Genomic DNA, 26,616 nt, shown 5'->3' on the forward strand with positions numbered 1-26,616 from the left:
GGCTAGGCTCTGAGCTCAAGCCGAGCTGAGCATGGCCGGAATAAAAATGAATATTGTTATACATTTTTCAAGGGGGCGCGATCAACCCCTCTAAAATACATTTTAATATATAAAGTATGCACCACATAGAAAATATATAAATATAAAGTATGCACTGGATTGTCAAAAATAAAACAACTACAATCAAGGGCAGGATTTGCACGACTGGATTGTGAAAAATAGAACTTTAGTCAGTTGTGGGATTGGAACCATCACCTTTTGTTAAAAAGAAAACCACCCTACACATTAAGGCAAAAAATGACTTTTATCACATAACCAATATATATATATATTACTAAATTTCTAACCCTAAACGAGTATATATATATATATATATATATATATATATATATATATATATATATATATATATATATATATATATATATATATATATATATATATATATATATATATATATATATATGAGAGAGAGAGAGGTGTTGTATGGAATTTTATTAAATAACTAATGGTATTTTAGTTATTTTACTAACCAGATCAAGGACGGGGCAGAAAAAGTGTAAGTTCATCTCCACCTCCATGCCCGCACGAGTTTTTATTTTCACCTTCATCAGGTTTGGATGGATCCCCGCTTCCGCCCCCCCCCGGTCTACTGCGTGTGATCTGAATCCATGTCTGGATTCAGATATATATGTGATCATACTGGATTTGCTAAAACAGTTGGAAGCTCTTGACTGGTCATAGCTTTACACAGAAAAAATTAATCAGATTTTGATCTAAATCCGATATAACATATTGATTCAAATTCGATCAGAAAATAATTGGTTTTGGTAAATCCAAATCTAATCTTAATGCACATTCGGATCTTTCTTTAAGGATTCGATCCGAATGTATAATGTCGGATTCGGATCGGAACGTCCGATTATATATCCGATCTGTTTGCAAAGCTTAAGTCCAACTGCTGCCTGTGCCGGTAACTGCGCAAACCCTAACCCTAAATCCAACGCTCTCTGCCCGTCCCCCGACTCGAAGAGGGTCCCATCCGATCGATTCTCCGGTGAAGATGGAGCACCCGTGGAATTTGCGGCCGATCCACGGTGATTTCCCTCCGTCGAATTCCGGTAGGGATTTCAGTCATCTTCATCCGTCGCCAGGTTTTCACAATCCGCAGCAAACGATCTTCCAAAGGCCCTTCTTTGATCCTCCAGGTCAGCTTCATCACGATTCTCGGCCGCCCGGGCCGCCGGAATTCCACCCTAGAGCCCGCCCCGTGCTGCCTGGATTCGAACACTGGCCGGATCCCTTGGGGTTCGTCCGGCCGGAGTTTGACCCTAGGGCGAACCCGATGCCGACAGGTGGTCATTTTCCTGAACAGAGACGGTGGGATGATTTTCAGGCCCGGGATGGAATCGGAGATCCCGCTGGCTGGAATTCGTTCCATGGCCCGAGCTCCGATAGAAGAAGCGAGCAGTTTCCGAATCTGAATGATGGGCGCGGTAATCATGCAGACTACAATTCGTTTCCTGGGGGGAGTTTTGATCCGAGAAAAGAACGACCACCAACTTGGAATTCTGGTTCTTTGGGATATAATGGAGCGTTCGACGACGATCGTAGGGGGTCGGTTGTTGGAAGAGGTCCGGAGGAACAGCGATTGGTTAACAACGGGGTGACTCACAAGCGAGCTAGGTTAGAAAACGGTCGTGCCGTCGATCACAATGATTATGGCCATCCAGGTTTTGCAAATTCCAGTAAAAGGTCGCTCGAAGACGAAAGGATATCCAACCTGATTCGTGATCACGGCGGCTACAACGGTCCAGTTTTCCAGACTAGGTTTCCGGAACAGCCGAACTCACACTATCCACCTAATGGCTCTTTTGAATCCACGCCCTTCCAAGTACGTCCTCATTTAACCGAAGGTGGGAGGGATCGGTGGTCGGGTGGTGATCAGTCAGAGCTTAGTTCCAACGTGCAGCATCGAACGGACCTGTCAAAAGCCAACCTTGGGTCTGGAAATTATGTTTCGCATGCAGCAGCAGGAAATTCGTCGTCCCTTGACCAACATGAACGAAGTATGATGCACAACCAGGACCAGTATCGCCGCGCACCAAACTCTCATGGGAATGATAGATTGGCATCTGGTATGTACACGCAAGACCATCAAAATTCCATTTTGTCTCAGCAAATATTGCCACAAGCTGTACCCCAGCATGCCCAAATGCAAACGCGCTTTGATTCTTCAGGAAATGATCTATATTCTTCGAAATTTTCAGATCATACGGACCAAAATCAGGACAGAGTAGTCAGTCATCAAGAACAGGAAAACTGGAATAAGCAGGATAATCCATTGCTTCGACCATCCAAGCAAGGTTCCTCAGTTCTTCACCACCAGATGTCTCAGTATGCATCTGATGATGATCGCTTTCACCCTTCTGCAATGCACATTACCTCTAGCAATCGAAAATTTCAACAACCAGTTAATGCATCTTATACCGGGGATCCTTCTTATGCACCGGTTCATGAACACGTAAATTATCAGATTATGGAAACCAGACAACAGCAGCATCCCCAACATTTGGTTGGAATACCGAGTGAGCCCCACAGGCAGCAGCATGGCCTGCAAGATAAGGCATTGCCCCTTGAGAACAGACATGAAAACTACTCTTTCCCAGAATTGGATTCGGTGGCTCACCTCAGTAATCATCATCACATATTTCAACCACCACCTGTGGCTCTTCAGGGACATGTGATTCTTAAGAGCATGCCTGCGGAAGGTCTTTCTAGTACCAGAAGCCTTAATGCTGATGGATCTTCTATTGTACCGCCTGTTGGTAGTCCAGTGCCAGGCATTGTTCAAGTTTCTCAGGCATTTGGTGCTCCTTCTTCTCTTGCTTCCCATATGCAACCTTTGTCAGGGAAACCACCACCACCACCACCACCACCACCGTATCCTCCCGGTCTTCAGAACCATATGCCACCACCTTTAGCCGCTACTTTGAAATATCCAGGGCTTTCAAGCACGTCTGCTACAGTGCCCTCTTCACTTACAGTTCCTGGTCATGCTTTACCTGAAGCTCAACCCCCTGCACACGGGTGTCAGTTAAGTCATGTTGCTACTGGATTTTCACAGGAGGTATTTTTTCTTTGTCAAATTCAACGGTTCAGCACTTTTTCAGTCTGGTCCTCTTCTTTATTTTCCTTTGGTTCTTGGCTTTTAGGGCGTGGAAATATAGTGCTAATTGGTTGGATATTGTTTTTTTCTGTTTAATAATGAGCATTGGTTTTTAAAGGGTAGTTAATATCCTTCAATTCTTGCATGTAGTGTTGTCAAACATCTCCTTTTCTTTTAAGGATTATTTACGGATACATACCTCAGTATGTATTCAGTTTCATACATTTATTTTGATGTAACTGAAAAACATATCTTATTTTTTCATGGTTAATCAAAGCGTCACTTAGTGTAAATTCTTCATAGTAAAACTCAACTTTACCCTTAGTTTTAGAAAGACTATTTTACCATTTGAATGCAGATCTCTCTCTCTCTCTCACTCAAGATGCTTGTAATTATAGATAAGGCTAACCCATTTAATCTTAAAATATATGTGTTGATATCCAAGAGGAAAGCCTAAATATACATTTACAAAGAAGAGATGAGTACCAAATAAACTAAAAGTAAAGTGTTCAGAAGTGTCAATAAAAGTTAACTTGAAAATATGATTTTTTTTTTGACGTTTATCGAGCAGATTATATATTCAGTGACAGTGGGAAGCGTGAAAATGTGTACCATGGTTTCTTATTTCTCTCTCTCATGCTTGTTTTCATTCTTGCTTCCTATTCCTAGCATTGTGCAATTCAATAAACTCCTTAATGGTGGGCCAAAAATTGAGACAGAACAAGACAGTCATCTCAGAAAACCAAGTTTTTGCACTAGATGTCTTCATACCAAATGGTAGCTCTCTTCTATGGATAGATACTTAGGAATGTGGTTCAATATCCCTCAAACCATTTTTGGGTGGCTAACAGAGAGCCTGATTCCGGCTAATGACTCCGGAGGTGTTCTTGAGCTCTCCGGTGATGGAAAAGCACAGGTATTGGTGCTCTCCACATGAAAATATGGATCATTTTTGTGTAATTCATCTGCAAGAACTTAAACCTGTTGTGTAGTGCTATATACACATTTTTGGTTGTGGTTATTGGTTTATGAAAAGGATCATACAAGATCTTGGGCAATCCTATTTCCTCACATATTTTCTTGCAACTCTAAAAGGCGCACATGGACAGATTTGTTGTGGACTCGGCAAAGTAGGTGCATGCGGGTGCGGCACCCGGTGCGACACTCGGTGCGGCACCCGGTGCGGTCAACACGACCCTGGGTGCAGTCAATGCACCCAAGGTCATTTTCATCCAAATTTTTGAACATAAAAAAAAATCTGTTGCCCGATCAAAAGGGGCTGCGAAAGAGGATTAAGGCAAATTTTTTTTGCCCTCATCCTCTCCTCTCTCGCTCGCCTCCTCTCCTCCCGACGTCTCGCAGGGGAGCCCGACGCCACCTCCTCCTCTCCCTCGTCTCAGGTACCCTCTCTCACTCTCTCTCTCTCTTGTTGGGTCGGCAGGGGAGGGGGCCGAGCCTCCCCTACTCCCTCTCGCTCTCTTGTTGGGTCGGCAGGGGAGGGGCCGAGCCTGCTCCCTGCTCCCTCTGATTTCAGGGGAGGGACCGAGCCCCTCCCTGTTTTTGGCAGGGGAGGGGGCGAGCCCCCCTCCCTGCTCCCTCTGATTTTAGGGGAGGGGTCGAGCCCCTTCCTGTTTTCGGCAGGGGAGGGGCAGAGCCCCCCACCTTGCTCCCTCTGATTTCAAGGGAGGGGTCGAGCCCCTCCTTGTTTTCGGCAGGGGAGGGGCCGAGCCCCCCTCCCTGCTCCCTCTGATTTCAGGGGAGGGGCTGAGCCCCTCACTGATTTCGGCAGGGGAGGGGCTGAGCCCCCCTCCCTGCTCCCTCTGATTTCAGGGGATGGGCCAAGCCCCTCCCTGTTTTCGGCTAATGATGCATTCGATGATGAAGAAGAAAATTATTAAGATCCATTACTTCATCGTCATTTATGTAATTATTCATGGTCCTGCCCTGACACCTCTTTTGGTATGTAATTTAGTTCTTTTCTGCTTTACTTATTTGATTGATATTGCGGTTGATATATTTCATGCATGATGAATGATATTATGACAATGTTAACTGTTAAAACTTCAAAATTATATATATATATATATATATATATATATATATATATATATATATATATATAATTTTTTACATTTTTGCCCTGCCGCACCCCCGCACCCATGTGACATAGCTTCTCTTATTATGAGAAAATTTGGAAGCCATCATCAATTCATTGAACACAAAGAATCAATTCCACATCATGAAGAACCGAGTTCTAGTGACTAAACTGCTATGGTAATAAATATTCAATAGGGTGAGAGAATTATGATAGATGTTTGATTTGTACCCTATTTTTTTCTGCATTTGTTTTGCTCTTTATGCATTCCAATAAAAAAGTTACTTTGGCTTTAGGACCCCAGTCACTTTGCATCTTCATCAGTTTTATACTCTGTTACATTTAAGGCATTGTTGCAGTTGCATGGTGCCTGTGGAATTGAAGAATTGACAGAACTTTTTTTTAATTTTTTTTCTTTTTTACTTTACAGGGATCACAAGAAGCACAATCTAAGCATTCTACAGAAGAAATCCAGCCATTCTCTCTGAAGAAATGTCCAGTGGAAAAGCCTAAGATGGTTGATGCAATTCATTTATTTATGCAGCCTCATCGAGCAACTCGTCCTGATCATATAGTTATCATTCTTCGTGGTCTTCCTGGTATATACTTCATTTTGTTTTCAGTCATTGAATGGCCCCATAAAAGTGATTACTTTGTTTTCTTCTACTTGTTGCATGATGCTTGTTCTTAGAAGGTGGTCATACTGTCCATGCGAGCATTTTTTTTCTTCCATTTGTTAGATTAAAACAAGCACTTCTTGAAGTAAAAAGTAGTATGTTTTGAAAGCATAAGTTTGTAAGTAGTAATTTTATTTCCCTCTGTTTAAGGAATAACTAGATGGGGATCATGAGCTGGTTGTTTGTCAATGTATAAGTTGTCAAGTGCCACCTTATTCCATTAAGAAATCATCTTTTTTTAATAACTATTTGTGAGTGAGATCCCAATAAAATTTGTCCATCTCTCACTGTTATTATTATTATTATTTTCTGGGTACCTGCATGGTTCCTTTCATGTTGTGTCATGTTGTTAAGTTCCATCATTGTAGAAATACTAGAAACCATAAGCAGTCACATAATAGGATTGTTCAAAACAAGCTTCAAAACATCACCAATAAAAATTTCTACGTTGCAAGCTTCAGGACTGTGATGTAAGGAGCAAAGACATATCTAGAAGCTTTAAAACTATGACAGTAAGGATGCATATGGTGTATCATCGACCATGGACTCCCCTGAGTGATAGCAGATGGTTTCTTATTACGTCTTATATGATAAGATATTATTTATTTTTACAACTTCATAGTATTCATGATTTAATGGAGGCCTTGGGAAATGAAGCAACCATATGGGGCCCTTCCAAACATGTCAGCGACTTAGAGGAAACTTCTACTTTCATGGGCATACACATATAATATGACCAAAACCCTTGTACAGAGAACCTATTGATTCTGTAGGTACAAAAGTTAAACAAAATCATTTGTTGCTACATTAATAGAAAATGTTGTTAAGGCTCTCATAAGTTAGGGAATTAAAATTTTATAGTGTTCGTTGGTATTTATCCTTGTGAAACATGAAACATATATTTGAAGTATTATATTGAAGGGAAGTATTTCGAGCTTCAGCATTTCAAAGTTTCAAATAGTATTTTTGTCAGCCTTTTGAAATGCTTCAATAGTTTTGGATGTTCCATACTTTCCTATTTTTCTTCAAGGCATGGGAAAGAAATAACACTTTAAGAATTAAGACTCATGACACTTTTCTGGTCGGTGGTGGCCTCATGGATTGTGAACAGGGAACCAACAGGGCCTATATTAATATGAGAGATTGAGAGGAGAGAAGGGAAAAAAGGACTTACAAGGAAAAATAAGTGTTAGTTTTTGCATTGTCAATTTCTTGTCTCATTGTTGTTTAGCCTTGTCATAGCTAAACAGATTTGACAATTTTAACTGTTTGAGCTTTAGCAGAATTATGAGGAATGTTCTCGTCAATAAGTGCACCATAGGGGAAGCACTGGTTATCATCTGCCTCAGTAATAAAATTCATCCATGAATTTATTTCATGGAGTGTATTAACAGCAGTGATTTTTTTTGTTATCTCTTTTTACTCTCTTATTGGAGTGAGTTTAAATGTCTCTTCCATTTACTTTCTCATTACCTTCTTCCCTTCTTCCTTTGGTCCATTTTCTTTCTTGATAAGGCATGTTTGATGATGATGACGATTGGGGAAATGACTGATGGTGTAGCACGTTGGTATGATGTCACATCTATTTATATCTATGTCACATGGGTGCGGGGGTGCGGCACTTTCAAAAAACTTGGGTGCGGGGGTGCGGCAAAAATATAAATAAATAAATAAATATATATATATATATATATATATATATATATATATAAAGTCCAAAAGTTAGACATAAATGACCCAGGTTGACCGCACCGGGTGCCGCACCCGCGTCGCATCGACGCGGGTGCGACACCCAGTTGGCCAAGTCCCTGTGACATAGATTTGTATGTTTCTCAGCCATGTAGTGTTGTGATTTGTGAACTTTATGTGCCTTATTGATGATAAATTGAAAGCTGGCAGAAGCTATGCTTTGTTGTTCTACCATTGTTGGCTTTTAACAGAATAGTACTGGACACATGTTAATTCAATAATTAACTTTGATTGAGGATTAATTTTATTTATTCATTCTTTTATCTAGCCTGCAGATGCTTGCAAAGAGATGATGGAAAGAGATACTAATACTTCTTGTTTCAGGTAGTGGTAAGAGCTACTTAGCAAAGGCATTACGTGATCTAGAGGTTTCAAATGGCGGTAATGCACCACGAATTCATTCCATGGATGATTATTTCATGATCGAGGTTGAAAAGGTTTGACATCAAAAAATATTGTGTAGTGAGTTTGCTGATGTTAGTTTATTGTTTTTTTTCTTCTGTCCTTTATGGCCTGTTGTAATTTATTTAGTTTAAGTTAAGTTTTCGAGAGCATTGATACTATGTGAAAATGGTATCCATTATCTGGAAATAGGCTGAGGAGAATGAGAGTTCCAAGTCATCTGGGTCTGTCAAGGGGAAGCGGATGATAACTAAGAAAGTGATGGAGTATTGTTATGAACCAGAAATGGTGGAGGTAATGTTTGGTATATTCTTTACATGAGAAGATGTATTTGTCTGGGTATCTCCTCCATTTCTTTCAATTTTGGCTTTGTTGTTTTATTTATTTTTCATGGTTGGTGTTTTCCTATGCTGTGCAATTTGTAGTATTTGCTGCTCTCAAGATGGTTTTTGGGTTTCCATTCAGCTTGGTCAATCTAGCATGAGATGGGTGTTTTCTCTGCATTTTTCTTACAATAGATGAGGTTATCTGTTAAATTTACCTCCAAAGGCTAAACTTTATTGGCCTCTGTGAGGTGTTCCAGAAATTTTCCACGCATATCTGTGTTATGATGAACATTCCAACAAGGCAGTTATATGACCATTTACAATTTTGGTTATTCATTTTGAAATTAAAGTCTTTATTTTTTTCCCACAGTTGGTGCTTCTATTTGTAACCACTTTTATTTTCATCTGCTATGATCTGCTGAAAAAATTAAAAGTTGCATTTTTGGCATCCTGTGGGCTTAAATTGGATAAATATTGATATATTACTTGACTCGAGATCCATGGTTTGTATATTTGAGCTGCATCTTATGCAGTTACATCACATAATTTGGTTTGATTTGAGTTCCATGGTCTGCTTATTTGCCATTGCAGTACCTGAATTTGTCTTTACTAATAGTCTGAGACAAGAACAGCTTATTACTGTCAGTAACAATTATTGTTATTTCAGGATTCAAATGCATTAAACCTTTTATTATAAGAAAAATGCACTGAATCTTTTTTATGTATCACCCTTTTATATTGTTTATGTCAGGTCTATCACACAAGCATGTTGAAAGCTTTTAAGAAGACCCTAGAGGATGGAATATTCAAATTTGTAATTGGTATGAGTTTTATTTGATCACATTTTGCTATATATAAAGTATATTCTTTCTTGAGGTTTTATTTCAACTTCTGGTTTGCACTTTGTTTCTGTTACATTTGGTTAACATTTATCTATAAAATGCCAAAGATTGATTTGTCATTGTATTTTTCATGTGTTTTCTGAAATATAATTTCTAAATGCCATTGGGATGGAAAGTACTTTCTTTATCATTTCACTTGCTGCTCATACCGTTGTATTTCTGGCCGTCTATAACTTATTTGCATTTGGATTCTGGACTTCATATTATGCTTAAAATAGTTATTGAAAAGGATTTTCGTAACTTGTAACTGTTAGCTGAAGTAGCTATAGCTAAGGACAGAGTGATGAAATCATGGCTTGTTCTTTATGTTTAGCTTTTCTTTTGATTGGTAAGTTAAATGCTTCTAGCATGGTTTAGGATAGCAAACTGCGGTATCTATATGCCGCTTCGCTTTCGCTAACTACAGATGCAGTGCTGTTCGACAATTGATCCATTTGTTGGTGGCATGTGTCCTTGTCTTAGTGGATGACCGCAATCTGCGGGTAGCTGATTTTGCTCAATTTTGGGCAACTGCAAAGGTATAATTTCTTCTCTATTTATACAACCTCAGTGAGTACTTGTGTACCTTTTCTCTTTTTCTGTTTTTTGTCCGATACAGGTTCTATTATTTTGTGAATCTTCTCTATACACTTCTGTTAGGTTTTTATATTATCAGTTCTCTTGGACAATTTGTCAGATGAAGCCAAAACGATAAAAAAATATAACTTATTGTGATTGTTGCCTGTTTGGAGTGTCCGTGGCATTCTTTCATTATCCTTAAGGTCTTTTCAAAATTTAGCGCTTTTAGCACTTGTATGCATGCAGATTGAGGCAATGGTTTCCATTCATTTTTCTTTCAGAAATGGAAATTAACCATGTTGCAATTGCTATAATACCTCTTTGACTCTAAAAGCTGTCAAAGTGATGGCTCTGCTTTATCCTTGTGCAGAGTGGAAAGCCTCTTCTAGACGATGATCTTGTTACATACATTTTGAATGCCATAAATAAATATGGTCAATGGCCATTCCTTCAATACTTCTGGCTCTTAGGAGCCCCTTTGTAGGATACTTGGTCAGTGTGACCCATTAGCCAATAAGTTCGTACTGTGAAGAAGTGGCTGTTGCTCACCCAACATGATTGTACGATGTCATAATTCACCCAACATGGTCATCCGGGGTGAACAAGAATTGGGGATCGGATGCAGGTGAAGTTCCTGGCAAAGACCGGTTATCTATTAAGATGCTATCGCCATTAAATTGTCACTGCCACAATTATGATGTACTAATAGTAGCAAAATTTTGAATAAATATCTTGGAGAACCTAGATTGGCATTCTCCATTAGGGACACCCACTTGAATGCCTAATACGTCTGATTACATATTGGTCCAGGTTGGGTCAGGGTTGAACTGTTAGCATCTGAGCTTATGTCTAAACAAAACGGTTCTCTGAATATTAGTTGACCTGAATCAGTCTAGGTCTGGTCATGACGTCCTGCTGAGTCTCAGATCAGGTCATTAATTTTTTAAACTGAGGGAATTTGAAGACAAACAAGAAAAGGTAAAAAAAAGGCTTATTACATGAAGTAGGCTCTACGTGTTTACGTGTGTGTGCATGCACACGTTCATGTGTGATTTTCTTCTGTTGTAGTTGGGTTCCCTTGTACTCAGGACCAACCTTGAATTTTCTCAGGAAAGGATTTGCTTTCGCTGTTTTTCTTCTAGTTTTTGCCAAGCCTAACTAATTTAGGGACATCCCTTACAATGAGAATATTCTTAAAAAGGTTCAGTGATTTCATGAATGTCATGATGCCTTCTCTTTGTAATAGTCTCTTTCATTCATATTCTGCAGATTACAGTGTTTGAATCGTAATTCTGTCAGCTGGATCCACTCCTTATCTCTCATCCTCCTTTTCCTGTTATCTTTTACCTTTCCACCACATGTTTCTGTATGTTTCTTTGGTTCTGAAAATTTGAGCTTAAAACTATTGAAAAGATTACGTCTCTTTTATGTATGTATGTATGTAGGTAGTTGCAGTTCTTGAATATGGAGTTAGATTCACAATGCAGGTAGTTGCAGTTTCTCTGTGCTAACTTGAATTTGCTCGTTCATGGTTAAGGTCAAAATTTTCTGCGAAGGATCCTGATTTGGGTAAATCTATTTATGCACCAAAGAATAGATTAAACTAATTTATTCTAGGGTATAAAATATAGTCATAGATCGATCTATGCTGTCAATTTAGTAGGTTGACTTGGCTAATGTTGATTAACTTTTGATAGCTTGTGCCAGTCTTGGCCTAGCTTTCATGTTCATGGAATAGGTTGAGTGAGATGGTTAGCTGTTTTTTGTAGCTGTTCTGATTCAAACTTAAAATGAGCCTACCATGGGTTATACCTCTATGAGCTGACATGTTCTTAAGTCAAGGACCATTCTTTGAGGTACAATATAACTTGAAGTTTTTTTCTGAAGAAAAGAATACTTTACATTGATATAGACATGTGTACTTAGCAAAAGTGGTATATATGTGCCAGGTTGGAACCTAAACATGATAGCAGATAATGGTCTAACCCTATGTAAACATTGGTGCTCCTTTATTAAAATTGACAACCAAGAGAATCCCAATGATGTTTCCACAGATGTGGCTACTGTGGTTGGAACTTGAGAACTTAGGGCTGATTGAGCGTACTCAGCGTAGTTTTGATAATTTAAAGTTTTACCACTAAATAGGTTATATTCATGTGTGTTGTGTCAGTGCCTTAGCCATTTGAAATTTACAAGATATCTGAGGCCATTAATCCTTGTTATGGATATCATGATATAAGCAAAATTCAGCTTTTCTTAACCGAGTAACTCTCTCTCTCTCTCTCTCTCTCTATATATATATATATATATATATATATATACAGGGGTTTCTTTAGGAACCGAATGTAAACATTGGTGCTCCTTTATTAAAATTGACAACCATGAGACTCCCAATAATGTTTCCACACAGATGTGGCTACTGTGGTTGGAACTTGAGAAGTTAGGTCTGATTGAGCGTAGTTCTGCTAATTTTAAGTTTTACCACTAAATAGGTTATAATCATGTCTATTGTGTCAGTGCCTTGGCCATTTGAAATTTACAAAATATCTTAGGCCATTAATCCTTGTTATGGTTATCATGATATAATCAAAATTCAGCTTTTCTTAACGTAGTAACTCTTTCTCTCTCTCTCTCTCCATATATATATATATATATATATTGGTGGTTGTCTTCCCTACTTTGGGATGCATCTTTCTTCTTAATAAAATACATTGAGATGACTTCCATTTCAATGTATTAAACATTTATGATACAAACTTTAATGCAAACTGGAGATGTGGAACAAAGTCGGAAGTCAAACAAGTCCCTAAATAAAATTTCTAGTAGATTATCTGATTGTTAATTAACAACCATAATTCCTGATGTCTCAGAACCAAAAATATAAACTTGACAACTGTATTAGTAGATCTCCAAAATCACTTGGTTGTTTTCTTAAATCTTGTAGTTCTGAATTTGATTCGATTTCATGTGTATTATTATACTATTTTCTCTGGTTGCCTTATCTTGCTCATTGTTGCTCCAAAGATTGCTGTTGTTTTTTTACACCTTGCACTCTTTACAGCCAATAAAACATTGTCTTTTTCTGTTGTATATAAGCTGTACGTTTGTTTATATTTTTGTGCATTTATGTAATGCACATGAAATCGTTTGGATTCTGATGCAAAAGTTTTTAGGCCTTGTTTTGGATTGCCACATGCTATTTACAGTTTTCCATTACCTTTTTCTGCTTCACCAGTTCACCTCATGCCTTTTTTTTATGACAGAGGTCGGGGTATGAAGTTTACATTCTTGAGGCTACTTACAGAGATACTGTGGTGAGCTCTTCTTCTTGTCTGTTCTTTATGTGTAAACCATTCACTATTGAATCTGATCAGACTCTTGGATCATTCTTCTAGAGTTCTAAGCATACACCAGAGTTCAGTAGTTCACATTATAATATGTAGCTACGGTTATTTACAGACTTATTTAAGAATGAACAAGCCTCAGTTCCAAGAACTCATGTCTTCTAGATGGCTATTCTGTCTGGACCAAAAAAAATCTTGTGTCAGTAAACCACATTGTGGAAAGTTGTTAGGTATGAATAGTCAGATACCTATGACTTGATTGGTGAAATAGTATCTCTCTCCAAAAAACATGTCCCCTCCAACAATAACCCTTCATTCTTTTCTCATACAAACTGATAGCTGAAAGTGAGTGTTGTGACTGGCAATGATATTGATGCCTAATCTTGAGGGTTTCTCTTTCCAACTGTGCCTACTACTTGAAGGTCACCCTCCAGCTATCCCCCTAACCCAAACTGACTTTCCTATAATTCGATGGTGCAATTGTCCATTTTCATAGAGGGATCTCTCAAACAAAAGGACTTGATCGTTGAAATGATAATTGAAAAATCACATGCTATCAAATTCTTTTCTCAGATCGGAATCCTCAAAAGAGCTGCTCTATAATTGGCTTGGTTCCAAGATCTAGAATCCATGTTAAACCACTACTTAGCACATCAGAACTTAAAAACTGATGTATATTGGAATCATGGGAGCTTGTAATTACCGATATGCTCATATCAGTGAGTTATTGAGGAAATCATGTTTCTACGTGGTTGCCCATGAAGCTGGAGTTAGGTGCTCTAAGAAAAACATAGTTGAGGAAGAAGAGATGACCAGAATAACACATTGAAGCACACAAAGAAGTGATGAAAGAGTTTGCTGACTTGTATCGGGCTCTGCTTACCTCGAGACCGGGTCATCATAGATGGCAGGACCTCCTATCTAGTAGTTTCTGACCAATGCAAGATGGCTATGTAGGCAGACCAGCAGACCAGAAGTTGCTCAGAGGGGTAGGGAAGGATTCTTGGTTTTGGTGGTAAAGTTGTCAGGCTTCATGACAGAAACTGTTGGTATATGCTAGTTATGGATGTTTCCTAGTTTATGATGGTTGAAGTTTATTATTGGGAAGATTTTTTGGATTTAAAGTTTTTTTTTCATATTTTGATGTGCAGTAAGAAAGGTTTGACTTTTTCATGGCAGGCTTCCATGTTCCTGAAAGATGTGGATTTGATGCTCTGTGATGTTTGGTTTTCCTCCATTCTTCAGATGCATTGTGTTTTTATGTATAATGTCATTTGATTTCCACTTTTATTGTTTTGTTGTATAATTTGAAGGCATCTTTGGGCTTGATATATTCATATTCCCTTACAATATAACCTTATGTCAAGCTAGGGATGTGCGGCTAGGAACGTGCATGGATTTACTTTTGAGGACATTCAGAAAATGGCAGAACAATGGGAACAGGCCCCACCTTTATATCTACAACTAGATACCCAGGTATGCCACTACTTGTTGCTTTTATAGAATAAAATGCATTGTATGTATTAACCGGATCAATAATGCATGTGGTACTAGAATTGACTTCCTGCATATAGTTTCTTAATCCATCTAGTAATTTCTCTTTCATTTTTATTACAGTCATTGTTCCGAGGAGATGATCTGAATGACCAAGATATTGCAGAGGTAATTAATTTTCTGTGACAGATATGAGTAAGATTTATTTTATCCAATTGGTAAATTACATAAGTTTTCCTCAATGGCTAATATGCTGTTTGAGATGTATCAGAATCTTTGCTTTTCATAGTATGTTTACCATTTTGAGATTATGCCATCCGTACTTGCTTTTGAACTAATCATCATGCTTCCTTCCTTAAAAGAAAAGGGAAAGGTATTCTTTGCATGTCAATCAAGTTGCTTTAGTTAGGTTGGTTTGGTGGTGAACTTTGGAGAAAATCTGACTTAGGGTGTGTTGACTGGCGAAGAAACCATCTTTGGATTACAAAACTTTTTAGTGACTGAGATCTCCCAGTCAATGCATTTTTTAGGGCATTACCAAGGTTGGTCATGCGTCAGCACAGATTTAGCTTACAAGCTGATTGGGCTGCTTTTTGTTAAATTTCTCGTGGTTGGAAAACTTACTCAGATAGCATTTATTTAACATAATTCAGATGCACTTGGTGTGTCATTTTTGGAAAGTTAGTTTTAGTGATAATTAAGAATTTTATGGAATTCAAATGTCTTTATTAATGTTAAGAAAATGCAACAACATGAAGGTGATGGATTTTGCAAAAAGGGGATGAATTTTGATAGAATCTATAGTAGAATAATTACAGTGACATTTAAGCTCATTAACATTAGCAACCCACTGGAATAGAAGCAACAAATCTCTCTCTCAACTCTGATGTCATGGCATGTTTCACTCATCTTTCAGTGTTGCGTATGATAACCTGCTGATATTGAAGTATGTTAATTGTCATTATCCTTTTATGGAGATATTGTTGTCCTAGTTAGCCTTCTGTCTTCTGGTACCATGGACTAACACTTTCTTTCAAGGGACATTGACCATATTGTATTTACAGGTTGAGATGGATACGGAGGATGTGGATTGCAATGAGGAAGAATCCCTTCAGGAACACGATGTTAAGTCTTTAAAGAATCATGATTTGTCATCACCAGATTATGAACATCAAAGTATGTCTTTTTCGTACTCTTTTTGGCAATTGGCATAGATCTCCATGAGCAAGTTGATGAATCTGTCACTGAAATTGAATTGAAGGCTGCAAATTTTGGAATTTGGCTGCCTCATGGGTGTAGGTGTTGGCATACACAAGCACAAGTACCAACTTCAGCATTGTTGCTGCTTGAAAAATCTGTTATTCATTATCCAAAAAAAAATCTGATTCTGTTGGTGTATGTAGTGGTTGAATAGGTCTTTTTTCTCCCAATATATTTGACTAACCTCACTTTTGGTAAAATATATTGGACTTGTGTAAAGCTAAACTGGTCATCATGTAAAAATGTTTTAGCTGTAATGAGAACAGGAAAAGGGGAGGGGGGTGGGGGGGTGGGGTTACATTTCTGAGACTTCAAAATTCTAGTAGTCAACCTCTCCAACAGTGTGCTCACTGCTTCCTTCTCATTTCTCTCTCATTTTAACTATTCTTTTCGTCTTTCTTTTGCTTTAATAACATCTCTAAGGGGTGAAGAAGGCTTTGCTTCATATTCTTCTGTAATTTACTTTTCATTATTTCTTTTAGGTGATCAATCTGAAATTGGACAGAGATGGCAAACTGAAATTTCTGACTCATTAGAGGTGAAAGAAATAGAAAGGAGCAAGTGGTCTGATGGTACAGATGAGGTTGTTGATGTGGCAGCAAAACCTCCTAAAAATGCATCTTTGAGTGCACTCTCTGGACTGATGCAAGCATATGGCAAGGGAGACAAATCTGTCCATTGGGGTGATCGTGTAAGTCATTTCCACCTACCCTGTCTTAATTTATCCCGAGTTATCCATGCAAAATGACTCATTCCTTCATGCTTTATACATATGATTTTTCACATGAAAATGTGCACACATCACTGACATTTATAGGCATCTATAAATGCTTGCAACTCAAACATCCTGCTGTTGTGGCAACGAACTTTCATCAATTTCCTGCCTGCATCTGCATTCATGGTTACTAGGTTCATGTTTACCTTGCTCAACAGATTCTTGTTTGTTCAGGTAGGAAGGAGGGGATTTGCCATAGGAGTGGGAAAGAAATCTAGCTCTCTGATAATTGGACCTGGAGTTGGATACAATCTGGTAAGTGATCCATGGGTCATTTTCATCTTTTTTGGTTCTATTTTAATAAACAAAAAATGGATATTGATGAATACATTGTCAGTCACTTGGTGTTTTTCTGCATGTTTGTTTATTATTATCTTTCCAGGAATTGCTCTCATCACTTTCCCATGTTTTTTGTATATAATTGTAAAGCAAGATTTCATTATAATGCTTAATTGCAAAAATTGAGAGTTTTAAAGTCACTTTTCATATGTTCAGATTTGTATATAGGCAAAGATGCATTTCCTTCATCGATGGTATTCATCTGGTTATAGCTATTTGTATGGTTTATACCTCACTCTTAGCTTTCTTTCATAGTCTTGGGCTTTTTTAGGAACCTCATTATATGGTATCTATGTGAAGTTCATAATAATCAGGTCAATCTGCAACAGCAGAAAAATGAAATGAATAAGCAAAAATGTTCAATTAGAGTTGTCATGAATTTGAATTCGTATGGACTTGAAAGAATTTACTTATAGAGGCTTGCTTCTTACATCTTTGACACAAGGAAGTTTGGAGTGGTCCTTATGACCCTATCCAATGTATTAACTCTGAATGTGTCTACCACCTAATTCCATAACAGGATATGCTCTACGAGTCTACAAGCTATGAGAAGATAAAGCGAGGAGAAAATATCACAAGAAAAGCTGTTTCAAAAAATAACAATAGCTTACAAAGAAAATTCTACTATTTCCGTCAACGTAAACATTCCTCACCTATGTTCCTCTGTTGGTTACGGTGTTGTGATCAGAAGCTCAAAATTAATAATGCTATCCATATTTGACCAGTCGTTGTCTTTACTTTCTGTGCTTTAAAATTATAGTATATAAAAGGCAAATAAGCCTTTCAAGCACATGCTTCAAAGTAATAGTTATAAAGGAAAGACGAATTAGATGACTAAAGGATAACACGTGCCTTGAACAAATCTTTGGAGTAAAAAAGTCTGGTGGTATATATTAGTAGTTAATGTAAAAGTGTGCAACTATAAGATATGGGGAATGGAAGATAGTCTCCAGTTACTTCCACAAGGAGTGGGAGATTCATAGAATAATCCAGAGTCCTTGTGATGTATTTAAGTATACATGTGAGGAAGATGTCTTTGACTGATCAAAAGCTAATTTCACCTGTAGAGTGGTTTTAGGTTAAGTAGACATTCTCTTCCATGCATAGACAGCCGATCCAGCTGCTCCACAAAATAGGTGTTGATCCACACTCCTGACCACATGCAAAACCAATGTCTGCAATGCAACAACACCTTGCATTTGCTCTGAGTTTCCTTGTTTTCACGTTCTTTTTCAGGTTCATTTTTTCCATAGACCATAGGCCTTCCCTATTGCTGAGAAATCTATGAGCCTATTTTGCTGTCTGATTGGGATTGTTCTTTTCTAAGAAAATGTTAGTTTTTCTGTCAGAAAACTTTTACTGTCCTTGCATTGATAAAATAAGCCATGCCCTGCAGTTTTTTGTTTTCCTCGAGAGAAACCTAGAAGTTTTTCACAGGCTTTGTTTAACAAAAGAATTGGACGAGTTTTCCTGTAGACAACTTTCTATTTTCCATATAATTTTAAAAACTGCTATTTCTTTTTGCAATGAGTGGGAATGTTTAATTGATAGAGCCGAAAGTGGAATAGAAGTACCATGCTGTGCAGGTCTAGCCTGCTTAACCTTATCCAGACCATGTCCGAGAGGAGAGTCTGCAAGGACTTGCATCTCAGCCTGTCTCAGCGCAATCCACCAAATATCGACAAACTGTGGATTTTGTAACTTCTGCATGAGCCCCATTCAAGATGATTGCAGATTTGAATTCTTACTGGTTCCTGTTTCTAGTATACAATATCTTTAGGTTATAACCTATCTCAGAAAGACACGTGGATATGAAAACACAAGATGCAGGTTCGTCTCACAAGTTCAAAATTTGTTTTTTGGAAAATAGGACACAATGACACAGGTTTTCCAATTTTTAATCAATAAAAACTATTTTTTGATATTTTAATATAAAAAATGCATTTCATTCAAATATTAAAAAATGTTAAATTTTATTAAAATATTAAAATAATCGCAGTAGATGTTAGTATCCATATGTGTGTTTGCCTGTGCCCAATCGTGTCACAGGGGACATGTAAGCCAAAATGGCATGTCCTTGTGACAGCTGATAACCTGAGAAGGAGAAATATTAAGAAAATAATGAAAAAGTTTATGTATAGTCCAAGCAAAATTTTAGTAATATCTTCCTATTACGTTTTACATGAAATTGTCCAAAATTTTCAGAGTTGCTTGGAGGCAAACTCCAAAAGTGAATGGTTGTTCCTTCGCTCCTGTAGGAAATCAAAATCAAATTTCATTGGTAGGAAACTGGTTCTAATTCACATCATGTTAGTTCTGCTGTACATCAATCTTGAGATGTATTCTTTTGCTTGCTTGGTGTTACCATTCATGTGAAGGGCTCCAATCCATCACCTGAGGAAGAGGCCATGGACGAGAGTGATCGGAGCAGTTCTGGAGAGCCAAAGAGGCGAACTGTGTTTCTTGAACGACTTCGTGCGGAGAGCGAGTCTTTCCGTGCAGTTTTTGACCGAAGACGGCAGCGCATTGGTGGGTTTGATTTGGAGGATGAGTAATAACGGGCTTCGTGTTAAGTGGAACAATTTTGACTATCCACCATTGTCACTTGTAATTTGTATTATAGAAATGTGGCGCTTTTATTCATTATGGTGTAATATAGTCCTTCCTAGTTTGAACTTTGTGGTATGCTTGAGTTCATTCTGCTTGATGCCTTTAAAAAAAATGTTGGTGCTGCTTGAGGAGAGCGGATCAGGTTCAGTCGCATTGCACAAAAACAAAAATGTGTTGCCCTTCCCGACCCTGTGAAACTTCTCCGATGCTGTCCGTGGTCACCACCAATTCCAGCAGGTTCATGGCATGTTCTGGAGGGTCCATTGTCCTTCCGTTAGGCTGGATGTCACATTTCTTCTGTGCAATGTGATTACATTTGGTCCCTCTCTTGCTCGAGTGCTTGCCTGGTATGCCTGATCAGAATATGGGTAGACTTAATCTGTTTCAAGTCGGACAACTGGGTGCACCACTGCTGATTCAGTAAAGGGGCGTTTGATTGCATGGACAGCAGCGTCCGTGGTTCACTGCTGACCGTGCCCCATGAGCCTGATGCAAACGGCATGCTTGGAACACGACATTCTGCAGTGTTCCACTCCTTTCCCTGGAGCAGTAGTCTATGGGACAACATTTGGGATAAAAATTTTAAAAAAAAAAATTAAATCTTAAAAGATCAGAACATGGACGGGCCAAATACTCGAGTAGTAGAAGACACCTCTGCACTGGGCCAGCCGTGTTCAGACAGGTCATGCCCTTGCGATCAAACACGCCCCTCTAATTTTACTATTGGACACCTCCAAACACCGTATGAGCAGTTGTAGGACTTCGTGCTACAGATTGACTTGAACTAAGCTAATCATGAGCCCTCTAATTATGGTTAACAAAGTTTTTTTCCTTTCTTTTTTCGACAGAGAAAGCTGGGCTTAGGCAGACCCCTACCAGTTATATACAACCATACCATTTGGGGTTCGAACTTGCAACGTCCCAACACAAGGTGACGTGCACTAACTGCTGCAAGGCAATCTGAGCCCCCGGTTGGTGGTTAACAACTTTAGTGCACTGGTACTTGATACACCCTCGAAGTATCACATGTCAAGCATACCAATACTAGATACAGGTATGAAACTCGCATACGGAAGTGTCAAATGTTTAAAAAACTCATCTCAATTACTTGAGAAATCCATACTGTCTTACATACACATCCCAATCTAACATTATACTCTAATTACATCTAAAATGCATATTGTGTTATTGATTTAAGCTAACAGAATCATGATTTGTAACATCCTTAAGTATCCCACAATTCGTTTTATAGAGATACTATTGCTCTCGGAATCCGTATCCCATTATCATGATTCAATAATATCGATATTCAATCAGGATCAACCTGTTTACATACCCATTCAGGTACTAACTGGTTGGACCTTCATCGGGCTAGGGTGGATCCAGACACAAATATGACTTTGAGGTGCTGGTACTAAGTATAGAGTCTACAGGCTCAAGTCAAACTGAACTTGCAATAAAAAAAACTATACTCGAGTTCTATAAGAATTACATAAATTAACCTGTTCATACGCAATAAAAAAAACTATACTCGGGTTTTATAAGAATTACATAAATTAACCGGTTCATACATGATAAAATAATAACGGAAAATGACCGTACTGTTCTTGCAAAATAACATGCTTTCTGAAATGACCCACAATTTGATGAAAGCCACTGCATATCCAAAATCTCTGATCCCCGACTTTTGTGGGATATTTTTAACCTTTTTCTTATATGCAAACTTGTTGAGGTTTGCACAATATATAGGCTTGTTGTATGCAGTTCGCAACCTTCAATAAAAAGAATACCACTTACGAAAATTCGCAAAGATAGTGCAAACTTTACAAATATAGTACGGCCTTCACGAAGATACCCTACGAACCTCCTTTAAGTAAATATATACTCCTCGAGGAAACCACAAATATATGCCGACGTTTGCAGTCACTTGTTGCAAATATCCTTGACATTCACATTCTAATTCAACCTGCACAAATACAATACGACCTTCGCAAATATAAGACAAACTTCATAAAGAAAACCTGTGAACCTCCTTTAACTAAATACTCTTCACGTACGTCCACAAATGTCTGCTGACATTCACAAATACTTGTTGCGAATGTTGTCACTCATTTGCAAACATCCTCGTTATGTTCACAAGATAATTCACAAACATCCTCTGCATATGCGGATCTTCATACCTCATTTGGAGACTTTCTAAACATTCACATATTCAACATGAGATTCACAAATTATTTCAAGTCTTTAATGCATTTTTTTTGTTAAATTTCGTACAAGCATTAAATGCGATACTTCGGTTTTTCAAAAGCGATGATTCACATTTTGGGGCTATTTTCAAATAAACCAAAGTTTTTGCGGTGGTTCTCAACCCGTTATTCCCCAACGGGATTTTTCTAGACAAAATTTTTTGGCGACTATTTTTTGACAAAATTCTCTGGTGCTATTGCTTGCTCTCCATCGTGCGGAGATACTTCAACAACAATTTTTTTAGTATCCTAGATATCATCAGCAATGAGACATTGCGGCAAGCACATCTTTAACAACCGAATAAATTATTTTTTAATTTTTTTGACATGAATTCATTATTTTTTGAAACATTGGCATGAATAAGTTATTTTATAAAAGAATTGCATGGTTTTCAAGTTATCATTGCATGTTTAATAGCCTATTCCATTTTTTATTTGTTTAATTAATTTTTGTGTGAGTCGATGTTTCTCACTTTATTTCCTTAATTTTCGTGTGGTTGTTTATCTAATGTGGTAATGAGCTTTTACACTACAAAAAATCTGTATTTAGTGCATCCATTCCATTTAGGCATTGTTATATATATTTTTTTCTAATGTATATGCTTGTGTATGGTGTTGGCTCTTATATTTTGATTTATTAGATATGATACTTAACTGGTGATTGGGATGAATATTGCAATAAATATAAATGTTAGGCTCTTTATTTATTTTGAGTTTTGAATTTGAGTATGTTAAATCTTGCCCATATGCAATTTTGGTAGAGAAACTTGACTGGAGTTGTAATGTCCCGAGATTTGTAATCACTTGTAAAATACTTGAAAATTTGAAATATTTTCTTTTATTGAAATAATCATCAATGAAAACATTTTTAACTTTGGTTCAAAACCTCAGGTGGGTTACATTCCATGTAATAATGACTATACTTAATTTAATATGGATAATCTTTTGCATTCAAAATACTATAACCCAATAAACGATAATGTTTTTAATAACATATATCCATAATTCAGTGTCGATAAAAAGGAAATGATTGGCTCTTAACGTCGCCTCAACATTCCGCATCTGCTTTTTAGCTATACATCAATTGAAATCCCATAAAAATGGTCAGACTCATGAAAGCTTGGTAGGTCTACACTAGAACACATGGTGAGTGTACAAAGTCAATATAGATAACACATTTAATGATAACATAATTCATCAAATAAGATATCCATGATGCACATCAATCATGGTACACATACGTGATACATTTCACTCTAAAAAATATAATACATTCGTTTGCCAAGTAACTAAGTAGGCATGATGTGTCATTTACTAACATGTTTAACCCTTTCAATCATAATCTCATGCCAAGGTCTCTAGTTGATAAGGCCATGAAACCTCAAATACACATGCAGTATATCATACTGAACATTCCATCATAATCAACATGAGTAATTACAAACATACATCATTAATCTATCAAAATTTACTTTAAGTATTCATCCTTAGATATTCACTGTATCTTAAAAATGAGTTTCACTCTAGTTAATCTAGTCTTGAAAATGTACAACCTCATGAAAAGTTTTCACTCTAGTCGGATTACATGGTCTTGAACATTGCACTTACTAATAAGGATTTATCATCCTAGCAGGTTTTCTGATCTTAGACAATGCACCTTCTCACAAAGATTTACCATCATAGCAAGATCACTCGATCTTGATCACACACACCCTCACATAGATTCCCTTTAGAACAATTTCTCAATGGTTATATTTATATATATGCATAAACATAATTAACCGCTCACAAGGTTAACGGTTATCAATTCAGACATAAACTTGTATACATTCAATTAACCAGATATAAGATTACCAGCTACCTCGTTGGGGCACAAATGCATATCAATTCAGATGACCATACATAAGGTCATGAGCCACCAGACTGAGCTCGATCAATCACTCGATCTCATATCAAAAGAAACTATCACATATCATTTCTATTATGTTATAATTCAATCATTTCATATATGTCGCATCATCTAGCAACATATCATAACATCATATTTTATAATATTTATACATTTGTAAATTAAACCTTAAAGCACACACAAAAAATCTAAAACATGTGTATTCGATACGTCGAATCAATTATATTTCATAACATGTGTATATAATTTTAAACATATATATTTCACAATACGAGGCACCTAAACCTTAACACATGAAAATATATACCTATATTCATAAAACCACACATGAGAGCATATATACATATTTTATTCGTAAAACAATGCATTCAAGCCTCTATTTTACTTAATTTAAATCATGCATTAGAATCACATAAATACCAGAGTTAGTGTAAATTTACCCTACGTTGAAATCTATACAATTTTACAAAGAGCAAAAAATCCAAAAATAACAATCTTCTTTAATAGTGGGCTCCGACACTTGAGAGTTACCCCAATTTTGTGAATTTAAAAAAAAGCCTGATTAGATATCACTCTAAAAATTGTGAAAAGAATAAGTTCTTTTACTCCAAAAAATCAGTACCAAGGGGAAGAGAGAATATGAGAGAGAGTTAAAAGGAGGGTATTTATAGAGGAGAATACATAATGGTGAGTGTCAGTGTGATATGGGATAAATGATGTGAGAGGTAGGTAGGTGAGAGATTTAAGGGATTGTTTGGTGAGAGATTTAAGGGATTGTAATGAGTTTGGTGAAGGATTTAAGATATTGGATATAAGAGAAGTAATGGGTGAGGGGATGTGATAGTTTTGGATTTTGGGTTCTTGAATCCAAACTCAAATCCATTATCCATTTTATTTCTTAGGTTTAAATGGAGATCCAAACACAATATAATTTTAATTTGGATCAAATCCACTAAGTGAATCCAATCTCAATCAAGTTTGTTGATCCAGTTCTATTGGATCTGGCATATTCCAACTGAATATTTTGAATTTGATATTTTGTAGGTTGGTTTTGATAGGATATTTATTAAAATCCAAACCTGAATACTTCTTTCGATCTCATAAATCCAATTCAATACCTGAATAGTTTAGATTACTCACCCTTAAATCCTTAAAAAAATTATTTAATTTATTAATTAAATATAATTGACAAATAATAGCTAATTAATTAGCCCAAAAATGATAAATTAAACTAAATGACAATATAATTTTCTTTTTCATTACTTTAAAATTTTAAAATTTTTGCAGGTCTTATAAGAGTTGGCTTTGGAGAACCTAGGTGATTTCTTGTTTTTGTTAATCCAAACATCCACTGAATTAATATATTTATTAGTTTTTTAAGTAATCTATTTTTAATATCTTAATTTTCTACCCAAACAGTAGAAAAATATAAATCTGGTTATTGTAAGAAATCTTGTAATAAGATTTTTTAAGTAATCGATTGAGTACATGTGGTTAAAGACACCTTAGTGTATCCTCAACAAACTGATTATTGTAAGAGATCTTAAAGCTTTTTTTTATATTTCATTAGGTTAACTAAACTTGAATTTGTGTAAGAAATTGACGTATTGCATGAGCTAAACATTAATATTTACAATATGTGATATTCTTTGTATATATACAAGATATCAAAATCGCTTAAAGGATCTTTTCTTTTTCTTTCTTTTTGGTTGCTGTTTTGGTTGTTGTTAACCTAAAGAAATGGAGATCTATTCATATTTTATGGTCTTTGTATTAAAAACAATGTATTTCTTTTCTTGTTGCCTTGAAATAATGGACAATGCTTAAGGGTTTCAAAGACTCATTACATCTAAGTTTTTTTTCATCTAAAATTTTCTGATAACATGAAAAATATTATGATGTTTGTCAGAATGGTTATTAGTTTGTATTTTCTCATGTCATAACCAACTGCACTATCGAAAACCATCTGTCAACAAGATGGTGAGTAGTTAGAATCATCATGACATATTTGTTAGTTTCGTTACTATGCAAACAACAGAAAAATCATTATTTGTTCATGACACATTTGTTGTTCTTATTTGTTTTTTTAGTGATTTGTTTTTGCAAAAATAACTTTGTTATTAGAATTTTTCTTAATGCATAACTTTGTTGTTTTTGGGATGTTATTATGTTCTCATTTGTGCCCAAGTACATATTTTCTTTAGCAAAGATTCAAATAGCTATGCACTTGAATAATTGAATAATTTTAACTTTGCTCCTAGTTATCTTTTTTAAAGGCTTCATGCATTGGTGACCAATAAAAGCTATTTATGTTTCGCTGAAACTTGTTATGATTGCTCTGTAGGATTAAAGAGATTGTCATGGAGTCAACAACACCTATAGAACAAAGCAAATAGAGGATTAGAAACATTACACATTGGTTGATTCATTCTATGAAGAAGTATAAACGAGGCTGGACACGTAGATAGAGAGAAGACCTCATCCATGGCTAGAAGTATGGGTGTCTGACATATACCATAAAAAATGCAGCATCATTAAGTGGAAGCCCAACAAAAAAATAGTTGCAAAAAATAATGTTGACTAGTTTGTGGCTCAAATCATCTCCCATCTTGAAATCATCAAAGGAGGGAGATTCATGTATGCAATAAATGGTAAAGAAGTTGAAGGAGCCATTGACCGAGTCTAGGTTGTTGTTAACCTCAATACGTGGCTAGAAGAAGCAGGAGATGTGGCCACCTGCAATGGTAGTAGTGAGATCAAG

The 26,616-nt window shown here is 36.8% G+C and overlaps 1 protein-coding gene across 2 annotated transcripts; it reads left to right on the forward strand.

Annotated features, from left to right (window-relative positions):
- Positions 1-966: 966 nt before the first annotated feature.
- LOC149815293 (uncharacterized) lies at positions 967-19,773 on the forward strand. 2 transcript variants are annotated; one of them, XM_089989414.1, is made up of 14 exons: positions 967-2,138; positions 2,271-3,130; positions 5,695-5,863; positions 8,015-8,127; positions 8,285-8,386; positions 9,170-9,239; positions 9,783-9,838; positions 13,142-13,192; positions 14,594-14,698; positions 14,840-14,884; positions 15,781-15,892; positions 16,459-16,667; positions 16,926-17,006; positions 19,469-19,773. In XM_089989414.1, exons 1-14 carry the CDS (start codon positions 1,064-1,066, stop codon positions 19,643-19,645), a joined length of 3,225 nt encoding a protein of 1,074 aa, XP_089845540.1. In that variant the 5' UTR covers positions 967-1,063; the 3' UTR covers positions 19,646-19,773. The 2 variants fall into 2 exon arrangements, with proteins under 2 accessions (XP_089845540.1, XP_089845539.1); XM_089989413.1 differs by having other exon boundaries at positions 967-3,130.
- Positions 19,774-26,616: the final 6,843 nt, after the last annotated feature.

The sequence above is a fragment of the Nuphar pumila genome, chromosome 15 (genome assembly GCF_984573655.1).
Source record: "Nuphar pumila chromosome 15, dmNupPumi1.hap1.1, whole genome shotgun sequence".
In the NCBI taxonomy this organism is placed as follows: domain Eukaryota; kingdom Viridiplantae; phylum Streptophyta; class Magnoliopsida; order Nymphaeales; family Nymphaeaceae; genus Nuphar; species Nuphar pumila.